This window comes from Ciconia boyciana, chromosome 1, assembly GCF_034638445.1.
Source record: "Ciconia boyciana chromosome 1, ASM3463844v1, whole genome shotgun sequence".
Classification (NCBI taxonomy): Eukaryota; Metazoa; Chordata; class Aves; order Ciconiiformes; family Ciconiidae; genus Ciconia; species Ciconia boyciana.
In genome coordinates, this window is record NC_132934.1 from 219,768,131 (window position 1) to 219,786,725 (window position 18,595).

At 67.7% G+C, this 18,595-nt stretch overlaps 2 protein-coding genes across 13 annotated transcripts in view; one reads left to right on the plus strand and one right to left on the minus strand.

Moving 5' to 3' along the window:
- The window catches only part of STIM1 (stromal interaction molecule 1), a 105,165-nt gene extending 97,641 nt beyond the window's left edge, over positions 1–7,524 (plus strand). For all 12 annotated transcript variants that reach the window (XM_072851045.1, XM_072851052.1, XM_072851047.1 and 9 more), the window contains one exon: positions 4,770–7,524. In XM_072851045.1, the coding sequence (XP_072707146.1) occupies positions 4,770–5,319 (550 nt within the window). In that variant the 3' untranslated portion in view covers positions 5,320–7,524. The remainder of the gene's footprint in view (positions 1–4,769) is intronic.
- Positions 7,525–9,623: 2,099 nt separating this feature from the next.
- Positions 9,624–18,031, minus strand: LOC140646699 (sodium-dependent proline transporter-like). Its single transcript, XM_072851060.1, has 14 exons — positions 17,835–18,031; positions 14,123–14,254; positions 13,717–13,865; positions 13,445–13,494; positions 13,086–13,224; positions 12,872–13,006; positions 12,654–12,757; positions 12,337–12,461; positions 12,048–12,160; positions 11,495–11,629; positions 11,174–11,273; positions 10,564–10,682; positions 10,123–10,296; positions 9,624–9,886 (listed from the first exon to the last, which is right to left on the minus strand). Exons 1-14 carry the CDS (start codon positions 18,025–18,027, stop codon positions 9,740–9,742), a joined length of 1,815 nt encoding a protein of 604 aa, XP_072707161.1. The 5' UTR covers positions 18,028–18,031; the 3' UTR covers positions 9,624–9,739.
- Positions 18,032–18,595: the final 564 nt, after the last annotated feature.

Consider the following 18,595-nt stretch of genomic DNA (forward strand, 5'->3'; position numbering starts at 1 on the left):
CCTGCCTTGGGTGCCGCAGCGGGGACTCGGGAGGTCCCTCTGCATGTGCCGAATGTCCCGGTCCGTCGGCTGTCGGGGTGGGTCAGTGGCCCGGCCGGCCCCTTGGGTCGTCCCCTGCCGCCGCCCGGCGTGGTGAGCTCTCTGCCGTGTGCCGGCGCCTCGCGCCTGCGTCTCGGCTGCCGTGGGTCGAACCGCAGCTTCGCAGGGCGGCGTGGGGGCTGCTGCTGCTTGGGGTCTTCTCCGCTGCCCACCGCTGATGTGCCACTTGGTGTGCTGGTGTCAGCAGGCACGGTGTCTTGCCTCTCCCCTTCAGGAATATATTCCTGAGTTACAGCTGGATACATTATGAATACAATGGGTTAGCCTAGCACCGCTGGGATATTTGAAAAGTGTGTGCTCGTCGGCCCTTTCCCCTCATCAGCTCCTTCAGTCCCCCTCTGGACGGCAAGCCAGTGTGCCCAGGGAGACAAAATGGTGGTCCAACAAGGTTGGACCAAGCGCGGCACCCAGCGCGGTGCCGGCCGGCCGCTCCGGGGCAGGGCGTCCCCAGAGAGCAGCAGCGACAGCCATGCCTGCAACGGGGAGGTGGACCCCACAAACCGACCACCGACCCCTTGGTGCCCAGGGACCCTCTGCTGCCGTGAGAGCGGTCCCGGGAGGAGACGCGGCGGCCGTGGTGCACCGAGGACCTGCTCCAGGCTGCTCGCCGGCATCGCCCAGAGGCAGCGTTTCGCCTCCGTCTCCCCGGGGCGCGGGAGCAGCTGTCCGAGGATCAGGTTCCCAGCTCAGGGGAAGAAAATCCTCCTGGACCGGAGGATGTTTCTCCATCTGCTGTCGTCATTTTCTCCACACGGTGCCGTAGCCACAGGTTTGCTTTTGTCTCTTCTGGATTTAAAAACTCTGCAGGACCTTGTGAGAGAAGGGGAGAGGCTCGCCGGATGGCCTCCGAGCTAATGGGCATTTGCAGATCTCAGCAGGGAGAGAACTCACCTTCTTCACAAATAAGGCATTTTTAAAGTCACCTCAGTTAAAAAAAATATTTTTTGCTGTATTTGCTATTATCTCGGGGGTTTTTTTAAAGGTTTTCTTTTCACTGACCCGCACCCAGATACCTTTGTGATTCTGGCAGCCAGTAGAGAGGTTGGGTTGACTTTTACCGGAAAAGAATATTCCTCGGTGGAGTTACAACATTGAATTTCAAGCGAGCAGGCGTTACTGTCTAAACCTGCCTTCACTGGCCACGGCGCGCTGCATCCGCACGGTGCTCAGCCGCTTCCTCGGGTGAACTTCAGCAGCGGGCGCTCTGCTCTTGCGCCACGGTCCACGGGGAGGTCACTCGGTGGCCCCGTGCTGAACTCAGCCGAGACCCGTTTCCAGGCAAAGCTCGTGAGCAAAGGCAGCGACCCCGGCACCGGGGAAGCGGTGGTCCGACCCCGCCGCAGCGGCACGCCAGCCTGACGGGATCAGCCGGAATGAGTCCGGAGCGGGCGCTGCAGACCTGCCCGCGCTGCCTGGAGGTGGTCCTGCCTGCCCGTAGCCCTGGCTCAGATCAGCGGCGTTTCCAGGCCAAGGTTTTGCCCTGCTGCCTTCCCCTGCTGCCTCACCCGTTTGCCCATACGGCGGTGGCTGAGCAGAGTCCGGCTGGAGCCTTTTACCCTGAACTCAACTCTGCAGCCAGCGGGGACGGGCAGCCCACGGGCAGCTCAGAAGATGCAGCTCCCGCAGCAGCCCCGCTCTCTCGGTGTGCTGGGACCGAGTGCCGGCTGCTGCCTCCCCTTGCTTGGCATCGGTCTGTAGGGCTGGTGCCAAACCGTGTGGCCGAAGTCTGCTTTGTTTTTGTGGAAAGGGAGCGCTTTCTAGGAATTTGTGGAGGAAATAAACCTCTGAAGCACGTGTTCAGCACCGGCTCACCCTCGCAGCGTCTCTCTCAACAGCTCAGCACGTGCACGCGATGGCTTCTGCCACCCTTTCTTGAGAGAGGTGACACAACGAGCGGCCTGGCAGAAATTCCCCCTTTGCAGGTGTGTTAAGCACCGGCATGGACAAGGAACGGTTCAGGAAGAGCATGGGACCCCTAACTTTCTTGAAGGAAAGGAGTCGAGTTGTTGTGACTGCAGTTGTGTCTTCCCTCTGCATTTACTAGCAGCAGCCTGAGGTCTCGAGCCCCCTGGGTTGCGTGGGTGCCGTCGGTGTCCACCTTTTGGAAGATGGCTCTGAAATACTCCCATGTTCAGCCCCGTGAAGTTTTCTTGATGCTGCTGTTCCTGAAGCGGGCGGCCTGTGACCCAGCCCCAGTTATCCCAGTGAAAGCTGTGGGATGTGAGCCGTGGCAGCGACCTTCTGCGGAGCCGCGGTATCTGCTGGTGGTGCTGGGGAATCGGGAGCTCCCGAGGCTCCACACCGTGCGTTTCATCACAGTTGTCTCCCTTGGACGGCCTCCAAGATGCTCACTCAGAATAGCTGGGGATTTCACACCATCCAAATGGTTCCGTTCCTGTTCTCCCCTGCCTGCTGCTAACCTTGGGGATGCGGCTCTCCACCGCTCGGATGTCAGATGGGCTCAGTTGTGTGTGTGCGAAAGGCAAGGACTATTCCAGCAATGCCTGGGGCTATTTTCTTCTCGTTAAAATAAGAGATGAGACAATCTCCACAGCTGGGCTCTCGCAGCGGATCTTGGGCTGTATCCTAACCATCCACGGGGCTTTTTAGTGCCCCTTTCCTCCATACATTCCTACGGAGCTGTTAAACGAGGGCCCAAGTTTATTCAGTGGGTTTTGTTAACAGATACCCGTGCTACCATTACGGAGGGCAGTGGTCTGAGGAGAATCTTCCCTGCCTTTTACAAGCACCTCGTGCTAGGGCAGCCGTATGGGGTGGCTTTGTGGTCTGTTGCTGCAGTCGCTTTTCCCGAGCGTCTGCCCCATCCCACCCGGAAGGCTCCTGACGTACCGGCTCTGTAGTGAGCGCGTCTTCTCTCGTCTGGCCTCTCTCTTTTGCTGCCTCCAGACTCCGACGGTCTTTATGATGGTACCGTAAAAGAGGAACTGGGGGCTCTTCACGGGCCGTGCGGGGCGGGTTTGGTGCTGAGCGCGGCAGGGCTAAGCGCGCGTGGTGACTCAGGTCCTGGGGCTCAGCTGCGTGGGGGGTCGGCGCCGGGAGCGGGGAGCAGGGGACGGCAGGGCCCGCGGAGCTGGTGAGCACCTCCCGTCGCTCTTCTCACACCCTTTCGCTTCTCCTCTTTGCTCCTTTTCTCTCCATTCGCCTTTCCCATTCTGTACTTCTTGCCTCCAGCTGGTGCAGACCCTGAGTAAGAGGCAAGGGCCGGGTCCCCTCGCAGCCCCCGTCCCTCCCTGCCTGCGCCCGCCCTGTCAGGCAGGAGCCATCGCCGTGCGGCGTCCGAGCCTTGAGGCCAGCGTTCAAGTAGGTGGTAGCGAGAGCAGCGTAGCTCTTCGTCCGGCTGCACGGGCACGCTAGCAGGTTTCGGCAGGGACCGTGGGGATGTTGGGTACAGCAGCGTTGCACCCGTCCGGGTGGTCCCGGCTGGAAGGAGTAAGCTGTGACTTCCCATTCCTCCCTTCCTCCTACCTCCCACTCTCCACTTCAGAAAGGATCTGGGAGCTCCTCAGGCCGGGGGCACAAACCGCTGTGCAGCAGAGGGTCTGCAGGCAGCGACCACGGGCAGCTGCGTGGCAGGAGCGCGCTCGGGCATGGCTTCGCGTGGGAAAGCCGAACCTCTAATTCCTCCCTCCGGGATTAGAGGTTTGCACCGGCTGACCCAGGAAAAGGGGGAAACCGTCGGTCCGGCGCTTTCCGTCCCGGGGCTGGGGTCAGGCCGCAGCCTCGCGGCTCGGAGGGGTGAAGCGGGCGCGCGCGCGCACAGATGCGAGCTGAGCGAGTGCAGAGGAACCCTCCGATGGAGGTGGCCCCGGTCCTGCTGCTGGAAGGGCACCGGCTCTCGCAGCTGCCCTGGTTCTCCAGGGGCCAGGGCAAACGGTGCAATGCCGTGAGCGCCCTGGTCCAGCTCCCGCCGGGATCCATGGGGGAGAAGCGGGCTGGCAGCGTCGTTTCTCAGGGCGTGGGAGGGAGCTGCCGGCTCTGAGCAGAGCCCAGCGGCGGCCGGCCAGCCCCTGCTGTGCCTGGTCAAGGGCCCCTGACGGCCTCTGGAGCCGCCGCCGGTGCCTTTGGGCCGACGAGCGCAGGGCCGAGCGCTTGCTGCTGCCTCGTGGATCGGGGCCTCGATCCCTCTGGTTCTGCCTCCAGGTACAGTGCTTCCCTCCAGCTCCCCGCGGCGCAGAGCCCGGCGGCCGTTCGGCTCCTGCTGGGTGGGTGCTGGCAGCGAGCTCGCCTGCGGCCCGCGCTGGGGAGAGGGGCTGCGCTTGCGGGGGAGGCGGCGAGCAGCCCTGCCTGCAGCAGCGGGCCGCTTTGCCCCGTCTGCTGGCTAGCTGGCACCGGGCGGGACGAGCCCCCCCATCCCCGGGGGTGCCCGCTGCAGCCGTCCCCTGGCACTGCTACGGAGGCGCAGAACCAGCGGGCGAGGCGGCAGGAGCAGGGCAGACGCCCGCCCTGCTCCTGCTCCCCGGGGGCTCGCTGCAAGGCGCTGGCGCGGGACGGGGCTGCCTCGGGGGGGTTCCCCTGCCCTGCCCTGCCCTGCCCTGCCCGTCCCTCAGCTGCTGCGTCCGCGTGCGTGCGCAGGCTCGGGCGCGCGTCCCCGGGCTACCGGGCCAGCGGCGCTAACGACCTCTCTCCCCCCTCCGCCCTCTCCACCCCAGAGACTTAACTCGCTGCGACTCCGACTCCTCCATCCCGCACCTGAGCGACCACCAGCGTATCCCCAGCTCTGCGCCCAAGCTGCTGGCTGCCCGGCCCAACCTGCTGACCAGGTCCATCGAGGAGGCTGCCCCCGGCCACCCTGCCGCCGGCGCGCCCACCCCCAACGGCGGCAGCAGGCACGCCGAAGCCTCCGCCCTGGGGGCTTTGCCGGAGCGGCTGCCCGAGAGCCCCATGGTGATGAAGAAGATGATGATGGTGAACCACGGCATGGAGAAGTCCTCCAGCCTGGGGGAGATCAGCCACCCGACAGCCGGCAAGCACAGCCACTCGGATTCCTCCCGCTCCCACAGCCCCAGCTCCACCGACCCCGACACCCCCTCCCCCATCTCTGACTGCCGGCCCAGCAGCGCCAAGAGCACCCGCATCCCGCAGCTGGCTGCCAAGAAGAGCCCGGGGGACGAGGACAGCAGCTTGACGGGCGATGAGGTCGACCTCGGCCAGAGCAAGAAAAAGTTCCCCCTAAAGATCTTCAAGAAGCCCAAGAAGTAGAGAGAGGAGGGGGGGAAGAGGAAACCCACCCAGGAGCGCGACCCGCTGGGACCGGGGGGCGGCCGTGCATCGGGAACGCCGCGCACCCGCCCGTCCCGGACCCCGCGGGCTCGGGTGCTGGCCAGCACCCGCTGCCCTCCCCTCCGCACCCTCTGTTTCTGAGTCACCTCGCCTACCACCGGCAGCGGGAGGAGCTATTTAAACTTATTTATTTCCTGACCTCTGAGAAAAAAAAGAAGGCGACCGCTCCCCCCGAAGAGAACAGCCGCCCTTTCTCCCCTTCCGACTGCTGCAGTCCCTGGCTTTGCTGTGCATGGCTTCCAGTTACTCCTGCCTCTGCTCAGCCACACGGCATTTGGGTTTGGTTTCAATGTGGTTTTATTTTTTTATTTTATTTTTTATTATTATTATTATTAATTTTTTTTTCCGGTTCTTCTGCCTCTTCCAACTTTTGCACAGGCTGTATGGAAGGTCGGGGTGGTGGGAGCGCGCGGAGCGCCCGCCGCGGCTGCTCCCCGAGGAGGCAGCGCGCTCCCCGCTCGCCTCTCGGGGTGACTCAGGTGCGAGCGTTCGGGCGAGCTGCCTCGCGGACGGCACGGCCGTTTTCTCCTCGTTTGTGTGAGCCACTTTTCGACACCCCGGCCCCCATCACCGTGACGGTTGGGAAGGGGAATCCCTGTTTGCGCGCTCTCGATGAGCAGGAGCGAGTAAAACGCCCTCGCAGGGAGGGCTCTGCCCTTGCCGGTACTCGTGCATCCAGGAGCTCTGCCCGCAGCCTGCCCTTGGCCCGCTCCCACTCGCACCGGAGGCCGCTGCAGCCCGCTGGGTTTCCGTGGTGGGACGGGGCTGCCCACCCAGCTGCTCTGCCCGGCCGGGCACGGCGCTGCCGGAGACGCGCCCCGGGGCCCGAGCTGCTGGAGCAGGGCTGGGTCTGTACGCGGCGGGGGTTGGATGCTGGGGCAGCCGCTCGGGGCGGAGGAGCCCACGGCTGCCCTCGTCTTTCCTCCCCAGGCCCCTGGGCCTGCCCGGGGGAGCGGGGCCGGAGGCAGCTCCTCCGGACCCAGACGCGCCCCAGGGGCTCGGTGGGACGGGGAGCGGGGACCCTGGTGACGTCCTCCGGGGAAGGGCCGTCCCCCAGGGGTGCTGGTTGCGGAGCCAGGTCCGGGCGCCCCATCCGCGCGAAGAGGAGGGGGCTCCCGGGTGCGGGGCCCGTCCCCGGTCCCCGTGCGCTGGTCGGGCAGGGCCAGAGGCGGGGAGCGGGGCACGGCGGGGCTCCCCTTGGCCGGGGAGCGGCGGGCTGTGCGGGGCTGGCAGGAGCCCGGAAACGGCCTCCCCATCTCCTGGCTCCATCCCCCGAAGCGGCTGTGCCCTCGGGCCGGGTGCGGGGGGGCTCTGCGCCCTCTCCCAGGACCAAGGGGACGCAGGCGGGGATGGCGGAGGCTCACCCGGGCGCCCGCTGCCCTTAAAGGCCGCGCGGGCAGCATCCTCCCTGCCCTGCGGCCACGCTCGCTCCGGCCGGCGGTCAGGGTCTGCCTGGCTGTGCCGGCCCGCGGCCCGGGCCCTGCCGCTGTTTGGTGCCGGCACAGCCCGTGGCAGGTCTCGGTCCAGCCCCCGCTGCTGCCTGGGGCTCGGCCGCTCTCCCGTGCCCCCTCGGCGGGCTGCGGGTCGCATCCTGCCGCTCAGAGCCCTCGCCTCTGCGTGCTTCCCCCGTCGCGGCCTGGGCCACCGAAGGGGAGTCCCTGGCTCGGGACAGCGACTGCCTGGGGGCCGAGCCCCGCTCCGTCCCGGGGCGAGCCCTTCCCCGGGGCCGAGCCCCGCTCCGTCCCCGGGGCCGAGCCCCGCTCCCCACAGGGGCGGCTCTGCAGCCCCTGCCCGCAGCGCCCGGTGCCGGGGCTGGCAGAGGAGCCCCAGCCACCCTCCCGCATCCCTCGAGGCTGCCGCCTGGCACCACGCGACCCCCGAGCTCTCCGCCAAGCCCGGGGTCCCCGCCCCGCCGCCCCCTCCGTCCCAAGCCCCCCGTGCCACCACCCAGCGCGTCCCCGACGGTGGGCTGCTGCCCGAGGCCACCCCGGCTGCTTCACCTGCTGAGGGCAGAGGAGGATGCACGTCTGGCAGGGGAAGAAGAGGAGGCAGCGCGGGATGCTGAAAGCCCCCCGGGGCCTTGCTTTATGCCAGAGTAATATATATGTGTACGTTGACAATACAGGAAGGGCTACAGAGGTGTTTTTTGTTTCGTAGGTGGTAGTTAGACAATTACACTGTTGCTTTGAGATAAGTGAAAAATTCCTCTAAATGACTAAGTGCCTGCATTTCCCCGCGGCTGCTCCGAGGCGCGGGGAGGGGGGGACGCCGCGCTCGGCCCCCGCGGTCGGGGCTGCCTCCGCGGGGACCCCGCCACCGCGGGCAGGGCGCGCCTGGAGCGGCTCGGCCCCCCCGGGAGCGGGGCTGGCGGCGGTGGGGCCCCATGGGCGCCCTGCGAGCGGGGGCTGCCCGGGCGGGAGCCCGGGGCCCGGCGGCGCTGCTTGTGGTGGCGGAGACCTGTCGATGCTTCTGGAGAAGGGGTTGGGGATCCACCAAACGGCAACTGTTGACGCATCTGCCAACTCTTGGGTTTTTTTTTTTTTTTTTTTTGTCATTTCATAAAACTTTTAAATCCAATAAAGCATGTAGTCTATTTTACGAGCCGACGTCTGCCGCTGACTTCTTCAGCCCTTCCCAGGCTGCAGCGTGGGGGTCCCATCTGGGGGGGGTCGGGGCAGTGGGTGCCTGCCGGCGGCAGGGGGGCTCCCTGGGGACCGTGTCCCCAGCAGTCTGTCCAGTGGACAGCAGGGACGGACGGACGCCCTGGCTCTCCCCCACCTGCCCCCCTGCGCCGGGGCCCTGCGATCCCCGGGCCGTGAGCAGAGGCCTCTCCAAAAGGCCGAGAGCAGAGGCCTCTCCGCGCCAAAAATAATCCCGCGCCCCTGGCTCAGGGCAGCGGTGCTGGGCCGTGGTGCGAGCCGCTGGCGCTGCCCCGTTTCCACTGCCGGGGGACGGCCTCGTCCCGCCGACGCGGCTGCGGAGCCGTACATCAGCGGGCAGGAGCACGGGGATAGCGCAGCCGCCCCGGTGCCAAGCGGGAGACTGGCAGGAAGGACAGATGGTCGCTGGGACCGAGGTTAAAAACACTTCCCTCGGCTTCCCCGGCGAGGAGCCGGCTGCTGACCCGGCCCAGGGCAACCTCAGCCCCTGCCGAAGCCTCTCCCTGCTCACGGCCCTCTGCTCCTGCAGCTGAAGCCAGCGGGACGTTGTGCCCCCCCCGCGCACCCGGGCAGCCCAGCGCCGAGCCGAGGGCGGGCAGCAGAATGAGACCCCGGGGCTGGGACCCCGCAGGCTGGGGGCTGCGTGCAGGGGGAGGGCACGGCAGGATCTGGCCCGTCCCAGAGGAGCTGCACCCAGGCCCCAGGGGGCTCCGGTGCATCAGCGGGGCAGGCACAGAGTCACAGAATCGTTCAGGTTGGAAAAGACCTTTAAGATCATCGAGTCCAACCGTAAGCCCAGCACCGCCCGGTCACTGCCAGTTGCTGCAGCCCTGCCAAGAGGCACCTGGGCAGCAGCAGCACCCGGCCGGGCTGGTGGCACGGGTCCCTCCCCGCTCGTGCTGCACAGCGGCCGCGGCGCAGCCCGGGGCGGCGGTGGCACCCTGCGGCGCGGGGCGAGCGGGGCGCCCGGCACACGCATGGGCGCATCCCCAGCTCGGCCCAGCCCGGCCAGCAGCGCACGGCAACGTCGCTCTGGAAAAATGGAGCTTTATTGCAGCAGCGGCAAACACATCGTGCGCTCGCAGCCGCCTGAGGCTGCAAACTCAGCCTGGGGCTGCTCTTGCCCTGCTCGCCTGCGCCACGCTGCTGCCCGGCCCAGGACGGGAGAGTGGGGACCTGCCCTGGGCTGGGGACTTCGAATCGGCTGCCGGGCCGGGCCAGCCCGCCGGCACAGCAGTACCAGCTCTGCCGGCACAGCTGGCCAGCCTTGGCCCCTGCCCAAGGTGGCTGCTGCTGGCAGGGACGCTGCCGGCTGCCTGCCCTGCCGGGAGAGAGCTGGGTCAGGGCCAGGGATGCACGCAGCCACCTCCAAAGGGCTCCAACGAGACCTGACAACTGCCCAGAGGCAGGCGAAGGGCTGGAGTGCGGCCCGGGCAGCCGGCCCTGCTCACAGAGCGTCCCCTAGAAACGCCTTCGGAGCGGGCAGAATGTTTCCAGGAAAAAGAATTAAAATACACGCTGGCCTCAGTGGTTACCATCGGCCGGGATGGGTGACGGCGACGGCACAAGGGGAGCCACGTGCACCAGCAGCCAGCCCCCAGGCAGGTGTCCCCATCGCCAGCGGGTCCCATCTGCCTGGGGGACTCTGAGCAAGGACGTGGGGTGCCCCGGGGCCGGCATCAGGCTTCGCTGCTGCCGTGGGGTGGCGCGGTGAAGTCGCTGCCGGCCAGGGTGATGGTGAACGGCACGTCGATGACGTCTCCAGCCACGTCCTGGGCAGTGGCGGTCCTCCAGGAGCGCAGGGGCTCGGTGGCTTTCTGGAAGCGCTGGGGGTGGGCGAGGGTGAGCAGGGGCTGCCCGAGCCCCCGCGCTCAGGCCCCACCTCTCGCCCCAGCCCTGTGGCTCCAGCCCTTTTCCTCTCTTGGGGAAGGGACAGCATCGCCTCCGCTCCATCGCTGGCCTCTCCTGCCCCGTCTCCAGCACCGGGGCAGCCCCACTCTGCCCCCGCCTCGATCCCGATCCCGACCCCGTCCCCGTCCCCCATCCCGCCTCGCACACTCACATCGCTCAGCGTCCCCGACTCGCGACACAGGGCCACAGTGGCCCAGAGCGGAATCTGCAGGCAGGTGAGGATGCCCATGCAGACGCCCAAGCTCGTGCCCCAGGCGGGGTACTCGTAGGTGCCGTAGCGCAGGGGCACGCTGTACATGTCCAGGAAGGTGTAGATGAGCGTGAACTGAAGGGCAGAGCAGGCAGGAGCGACATGAGGCTGCAGCACTGCCTGGCCCCAGGGGTCCTGGCAGGACTGGGCACCCCAGGGACCCCCAGGGCCACCCCAAACTCCCTCCAGCAGCCACCAAGAGGCCCGGGAGGGCGCCGGGACCGGGGCATCCCCGCTCCAAACCCATGGCAAGCGCTGCCCCTCTCAGAGGAAGGGAGAGATGGAGGGAGAGGAGCTCTTCCCCCCTTGACCTCCAGCCCCAGGCGGGCGCTCGGTGCTCACCAGCAGCAGGCAGGGGGTAAAGAAGGCCCAGCACACCTTGAAGTAGCCCAGCATGTGGCTGCACCAGGGCGGGCACCGGCAGATCATGTCCACGATGTCCTGGCAGAACTGGTTCACGCCTGCAGGCACCCCGGGAGAGGGTCACAGCCGGGCCCCTGCCTGCCCCCAGCACGGCCCTGCGGGGTGCACCCGCACCGGGGCACCCACAACACCCTGTGCTGGGCCTGAGCCGTGCCGGCAGCGGTGGTGCTGGGCGCTGAACAGCCACCGCGCTTCGGTGGGTGGAGAGGAAATTGCGTCCCCCACAGACAGGGAAAATCGCACCTCGGCTTCGCACCATCTCCTTGCAGGGCTGAGCTGCGCGTGGGCAGCAGGACGGGGGGGACTCCCTGCCCACCCCAGCTCCACGCTGTCCACAGCTGCAGGTGCACCCTACAGAGCCTGGCCACGGTTTGCCGTGAGTCCCAGGAATGCCAAGCCTTGGCAGCGTGGTAGCCGGGGCCTGCCCTGTGCCGTAAACACCCCGCAGCAGTGCCCCGGGGCTGGCAGCACCCCACCGCACCCCCCCGCGCTGGCTGCGGCGTGCCCCGGGGCTGCCCGCTCCGCTCACCGTAGCAGAAGGCGATGCCCAGGCACATGCAGAGGGCGACGACGATCAGCCCGAAGCCGGTGCTGTACGTGTCAATGAGGGTGAACCAGAAGATGCCTCCCTGTGAGGTGGTGAGGGACAGGGTCAGCATGGCTCGGGGCGGGCGCAGGGCACCCCATGCCATGGGCACCACTGACGCCAGGGCCCACGCACAGCTCCCCCGTCCTCCCGCCTCAGGGCTTGTGCAGAGACCGGAGGGGAGAGGCTGTTCCCCAGCCTCCATCCTGGCATCACCCCAGGGGTGCTGGGTGCCGCCGGATGGGGATGCAGGGGATCCCATACCTGGGTGACCAGCAGGAGCCCCAGCAGGTAGAAGGAGATGCAGAGAGCACCCAGCAATGCCGTCTTCCTCTTCCAGTCGTGCAGGGCTGGGAACTCATCCAGGACGGCTGTGGTGATGCCCTCGATGTTCCCGAACTGAGGGACGGGACAGGTCAGTGGGGGCGGTGTCCCGGTCCCTGCCTCCCCCGGGCTGGGCGCAGGGGATGGTCCTCACAGAGGGGACTTTGCAGGGCACTGTCCCCGTGCGCATCCCCATCCCTGTGACACCTGGGCATGTGGAGAAACCCGTGCCCAGTGCCAGTGGGATGTGGCTGCATCCCTGCCCCATCACCCCGGGTGCAGCCCCACACCGGTGGGACGTGGCTACATCCCTGCCCACCACCCCGGGTGACAGCCCCACATGCATGGGGCCACGCATCCCCCCTACCCCAGCACCATCCTCATGCTCCTGGCCCACGCACGCCGTGCCGTCTGCATGCCCGAGATGGGGTGTACCTGGCACCCCAAGGCCAGGCACAGGGCAGGACATGGGGCTGCCCAAGGTGACAATCACCAAAGTGTCCAGTCCCAGCGTGAAGAGCATCAGGAAGAAGAGGATGGACCAGAACGGGGAGCCGGGCAGCAGGGAGAGGGCTTCAGGGTACGCCACAAACGCCAGCCCGGGGCCTGCGGGGTGAGACAAAGGGAAGCGTGAAAGGACACGCCATGGTGAGATGGGCCAAGCCCAGCGAGCCGGTAGCCAGGCTGGATGTGAGCTCGGCCGCAGCCCCGCAGCCCCATCCCTGTGCAGGGCACCGGGATGTCCCCGGCACGGCGCGGGTCCCTCCTCCCCAAGCCCATACCTGAGTTGGCAACGCTGCCCACGGGGACTTGTTTCCTCCAGGCCATGTGTCCCAGCACCGAGAAGATGGCAAAGCCGGCAAAGAAGCTGGTGCAGCAGTTCCCGATGGCGATGACCAAGGTGTCCCTGCCAGGGAGGGCGTCACAGCCCCACGCCCGTGGGGTAAGGATGGAGATGGGGGTATCCTGATGCGCTGCACGGTCCCGTGGGGCTCGGACCTCCCCATCACCGCCCTGCTCCTCCCCAGCCACGGCTGCAACCCGTGGCTGCCCCGACGGCCCGTGCCCCCCGAGCCCCCCGCGCCCCGGCCCCGCTCACCGGATGACGTTGTTGTCAAACTTGTTGTAGGAGGCCATGGAGAGCAGCCCCCCGAACCCGATGCCCAGGGAGTAGAAGATCTGCGAGGCTGCGTCGCTCCACACCTGGGGGACGACAGTGGGGGGGGGCTGCAGGACTCCCCGGCACAGCCTGCCCCGCTGCCCCCGGCTGGGGGGATCGCCGCCGTCGGGGACACCCCGGCCCCGGCGCGGGGTTACCTGGGCGCTCTGCAGCCTGCTCCAGTCCGAGGAGAGGTAGAAGTGGACGCCGTCGAGGGAGCCGTCCAGCGTGGCCCCCCGGATGATGAGGATGAGGATGACCAGGTAGGGGAAGGTGGCCGTGAAGTACACCACCTGCGCAGGACACGGCTCGGCTCGGCCCCCCGCCACCGGCACAGCAGCCCCCCTGCCGCCCCCACGCGCTACCCCTCACCTTGCCGGAGCTGCGGATGCCCTTCAACATGCAGAGGAAGAGGAGGATCCAGGCCGCCAGCAGGCACAGGGCGAGGGGCCACTGCACGGGGCCAGGGTCCCCAAGGCCGGAGCTGTGCGTCACCCCCAGAACCCGCTCGCTGCAGCGCAGGGACACGGGTCAGCGGGACGGGTGACACCCTTGTCACCTCTGCAGTGTCCTCGCCCACCCCTCCGCTGTTCACAGAGCCTCCAGCACCACCGACCGCTGCCCACGGGGGCTCAGCCCGGCCCCCCGGACCGGGGGAAATGGAGCCAGGGCTGGACCGCCGGACAAGGGCTGAGGGAGGCACCCATCGCTGCTGCCACGCGGGGACTTACTTCCAGAAAACCTCGCTGGCGCTGACCCAGCTGGCGCTCCCCGACGTGTTCTGCAACACACGGGCCCGGCAGGTCACCGTCACCACCGCTGCCACCGTCCCTGATGTCCCTCCTGGCCCTGGCCCCAGCCCCAGCCTGACCCTCCGCTTCTGCCGCAGGCAAAGCTTCTCCCAGCAGAAACCACCTCCCCGGTCGCCATGTGGCGCCTGGCCCCGCAGCATCCCCCCCCCGGGGCCCGACCCGGCCATGCTGCCTGCCCGGGGGCCACCGACCTGGCAGAGCTCCGCGTTCCTGGGGGCGTCGCAGGACCAGGGCAGGGGGCTCTGGAAGGAGGAGCCCAGGTAGTAGAAAGCCCAGGCGATGATGACGTTGTAGTAGAGGGACACCAGGGAGGACACGATCAGCATGGCAACGCCAACGCCTGCACGAGGAGAGGGGCTGCCGAGGGGGTGACGCTATGCCTGCCCGCACCCCGCGGATCCCAGCACGGGTGCAAGGGGCCGGAGAGGCGGCAGGGGACCTGCCCAGGGCTGCTGCCCAGGGACTCGGGGTGCAGGCTGGGACCTCGCCAAGGGGGAATCCCAGTCCCTGTGCCCACCCCGCACCCTTCCCGCAGCCCAGCCGGCCCCAGCGGCTGCGGGGGCAGGAAGGAGAGGTGCCCCCAGCCCCCGGCCCCACCTTTCAGGAGCGGGCAGCACTTCCAGACAGTGATGGGCCCCGCGGCCCCGTACTGGCCCAGGCTCAGCTCCATCAGGAAGAGGGGCAGCCCCGTGACGAGCAGCATGATGAAGTAGGGGATGAGGAAGACACCTGGGAGGAGAGGGGCAGCGGGTTGGGGGGACGGCCAGCACCAGGCTGGGCTCCTCAAAGGACAGACGTGCATAGTTCGGACTCGCAGCGGGGCACGTGTCCGGGCAGGATGCGGAGGAGCAGGGAAAGCTCCTGGGGGCTGCTGGCTCCATGCTGGGGGCCGTCCCCCACAGTGGGGGCCGGAGCTGGGAGCTGGTGGGATCCCACTAGCCCTGTCTTGGGGTGGGTGGTGGGAGCAGCACTGGGATGCAGCCGTGGGTGCTGCAGTGGTGCTCTTGGCTGCAGGATGCTCAGGGCTGCGGGGTGCTCGGGGCCGTGGGATGCTCAGGGCCCTGGGATGCTCAGGGCTGCGGGGTGCTCGGGGCCGTGGGATGCTCAGGGCCCTGGGATGCTCGGGGCCGTGGGATGCTCAGGGCCCTGGGATGCTCAGGGCTGCGGGGTGCTCGGGGCCGTGGGATGCTCAGGGCCCTGGGATGCTCAGGGCCGTGGGATGCTCAGGGCTGCGGGATGCTCAGGGCCCTGGGATGCTCAGGGCCGCGGGATGCTCAGGGCCGTGGGATGCTCAGGGCCCTGGGATGCTCGGGGCTGCGGGATGCTCAGGGCCCTGGGATGCTCAGGGCCCTGGGATGCTCGGGGCTGCGGGATGCTCAGGGCCCTGGGATGCTCAGGGCCCTGGGATGCTCAGGGCTGCGGGATGCTCAGGGCCGTGGGATGCTCAGGGCCGTGGGATGCTCAGGGCCCTGGGATGCTCGGGGCCGTGGGATGCTCAGGGCCCTGGGATGCTCAGGGCTGCGGGATGCTCAGGGCCCTGGGATGCTCAGGGCCCTGGGACGTGCCCACAGCAGATCCCGATGTTTCCTCTGGCAATACGCTGACATCTCCATCTTTACACAACTTGTCTCACCAATGGCCTTCTCTGCGGAGGAAACCCTGCTCCTTGCAGCCTCAGCCAGGCCAAATTTGTGCTGGAAAAGGACATTTTCCAGGGGGGAAATCGGCATTTCCCAGCTGGCAGCCAGCTGCAGCCCAAGCTCATCCTCTCCCAGTGGCAAAGCTGGGCGCAGTGATCGCTGTTCCCCTCAGTGGAGCAGCTCTCCAGCTACGACGCCAGATTCGAACCCCGCTCCCCGCAGCCTCGCTGACAGACCAGCTGTGGGGTTGACCGCTCGTTAGCCCGGCACTCATTAGCCGCGCTGGGGGGCAAGCTGCCGCTGCCTCTGCTGCGCACGCTGCGCGGCGATCACCAGCCGGCTCTGGCAGAGGCTTTGCAGGGCTGGCCTGGGGAGGAGGGGACCGCCACGGGTTTAAAGCCCCGTTGGGACATCAGGAACCCCTGCTCGGCTGCTGGCAGAGGCTGGGAGCGACAGTGCCCCAGTCCCGCTGGCCCCCTGCAGCTGGAGGCACCGTGGGGCCAGGGGACCGAGGTGTGGGGCCGAGGCAGTGCAGCGTGTCCCTGCTCTGCCCTCGGCGCTGCCAAATGGTGGCTCTGGCTGCTTTGCTGCCGGCCCAACGCGTCCCACCGGTGCTGGCACTGCAGGGGTCTTCTGCAAGGGGTGCTGCACGGTGCTGCACTGCAGGGGTGCTGCACGGGGACAAACCTCCCGCCCTCCCCTCCTCTGTGGCTTCAGGACCCCCATCACTGCCCTCCCCCCCATCCCCATCCCTTGGGCAGGGGTCAGGGGGGCGGCAGCTTCCCCTGCACCCCAGTTTCTCCTGCTGGCCCCAAGCCCCTTTGGCTGATGCTGCCCGGAGGGTGGGCAGGGATCTGCTTCCCCGTCCCCTGTGGGTGCCGGGCAGTGCCCATGGGCAGCGTGGGCCCCGCACGGCCGGCCGGGCGGCAGTGACATCCAGTGGTGAGCACACCGATGGCTGTGCCCGGCCGAAGCCACGCTCGCCCTGCCGGGACGAGGGGTCTGCGGGGCGATGCACCCCGCAAGGCTCCCGCACCTCAGCCCTTCTCCTGCCCTTCCCGGCCCTGAGGGAGCACCCGGCTTTGGGCACGCGTGGCCCTGTGCGGTGCAGGCAGCCCCTGCCCGCAGGCAGCCATGCCCAGGAGGGCCTGGGGAGCGAGGGGCCCGTGGCGGGTGGTGGGGGTGCCGAGCGCGGGAGGCTCGGGGGGTCCCGCACGCCTGTGGCCACCGCAGCAAGGGAAAAGCCCAGTGTCCTCCGCAGCCGTGCCAAAGGTGGCCACGGCAGGGGGGACCACGGCAGGGGGGGACGGCTGCGTCTGTGTCCCCGGTCCCTGGAGCAGGTCACCCCACTGCCGCCCCATCCCCACGGCGGCAGGGTGCCCCCCACCCCAGGGCACGCACCGGCCGCTGCAGCAGCTCCCGTGGGAGCAGCCTCTTTTCGTCCCCCCTCTGCCCCCTCCCCGGCCGTGGTGCTAACAGGGGTCAGGCTGTGCAGCCCCTCGGGAAGGAGGAGATGTCTCCCCAGGAGGATCCGCAGCCAACCCTGCACCCCAGCCCCAGCGCGGGGCACAGCAGCCCCATCACCCAGCAGCGAGCCTGGCCCCGAGGGCCAAATTCCTCCTGGTTAGGCAAGGTGCAAAGCTCGGCGCAGCCCGGCCCTGGCACGTCCTGCCACGGCGCCGGTGCTGCCCCAGACCTGCACGGTGTCACAGGGATGGGTGCCAGCCCTGGCAGGCAGGCAGGCAGGGGCAAGCGCATGCGGAGCAGGGCATTTTGGGTGTTTTCAGGTGTCAGGGATGGCTGGAGCATGGGGCAGAGGTTCGGGGGCTGTGGAGCGCCGGGCAGTGTCCCGGGTGGGCCCCCTCCAAGAGGAGACATCTGGAGACAACGTCAGGGCAGCAGAAGCAGCGAGGTGCTCAGGAATGACCTTTGGGGAGGTTTCTCCCATCTCACAGACAGGGCACTGCATCCTGGGGCGTTGCCACCAGGCACAGCTACATGTTGAGCTGCCTGCACTTTGTCCTGCCCCAGAAATGTGGCGGGTTATTGCCCCCGCTTGGCCACCTTCCCGGGCACTCCTGCCCGGCTGAATTGGATTTTACAGTGGAAGGGCACTTCCACGCACCACGCACAACAGCCTGCAGCTGCACGGCACCAGACGGGCCCTGCTACCGCTGCTGCAGAGGGGCTGAGGGTGCTGCAGGGGGGTCGCTGCCTTGCTGGCCAAGCCCCGCTTCTCCGGGCAGGGGCAGAGATGCTCTGCAGAGGGGCTCTGCCTGGCGGCAGCTCTTTTTGGCCCGAACCACCCGGGACGGTGTTGCAGGCTGCTCCCGGCTCACCCTGGAGGCAGGCGCATCTCTGAGCTGCACAGGGCAGCCCCAGCAGGAGCAGGAGAAGTCCCCCAGCAGACTCACGGGGAGGTGCTTTGAACTCTTAAAGCATCCTTGCCCGTGGTCCTCACAGCGGGATTAAAGTGGTGGTGTCCAGGTGAGCGACACAAGCCCCCGAATGCTGCCAGCACCCACGTTTGCCGTGCTGGAGAGCGCAGCCCCCGTGCACCGTCACGCTGTCCCTCCCCAGCCCCCTGTGCTTCTGGCCTCCATCCGGGAGAAGGGAGCAGTGCCGGGGTGCCCGGGGAAGGGACGTGTGTGTCCACAGCAGGGACCTACCTCCTCCGTTGCGGTAACACAGGTAGGGAAAGCGCCAGACGTTGCCCAGCCCCACGCAGTAGCCCAGGCAGGACAGCAGGAACTCGTACTTGCTGGCCCAGGTCTCCCGGGGCAGGCTGGGGGCCAGGATCTCAGGCTGGGGCTGGGGTCCTGGCCAGGGCTGGCTGGTGGGGTCGGCGGTCGGACCCTCCATCTGGAAGATATTGACCTGCGGAGGGGAGCAAAGCATCAGGAATCACTGGCTGCAGCCTGCAAACCCTGCGAGGCTCCTCGGCAGGGCTGGGCACAGCCAAGCTCTCCCTGAAAAAGCATCTGGTTCCCAAAGGGGCTTTGGGGCCCTCCCTGAAACCTGCCCAGCGGGAGCCTGGGCTGGCCCGTGCTGTGGGACGTGGGAGGCTCGGGCTGGCCAGAGCTCCGTGCTCCTCCCCAGGCTCCAGGAGCCAGGCGCAGGTCCAGGCAGACCCCAGCCCAAAAGCCCTGATCCAGCAGATCCTCCATAGCATGGAAGTCAGCAGCTGGCACTCGCCCACCTCCTGTGATGGGCTGCCATCTCTGCTCTGTCTTATGCACCCAGGACTCCCTAAACACAGGGACTGCCAGGACTGGAACCCCAGCATCCAGCCCTGCGCCGGGCAGATGAGGGTGGTTGCAGGGGTGCTTGCCACTGCTTGATGCACCGTCCATCAAAGCCCTCCTGCCCAGCGCCTCCGAGGCCAGTGGGGCCATCTCTGGCTCCCACCTTTGCCGGGGTCCTGCCCACC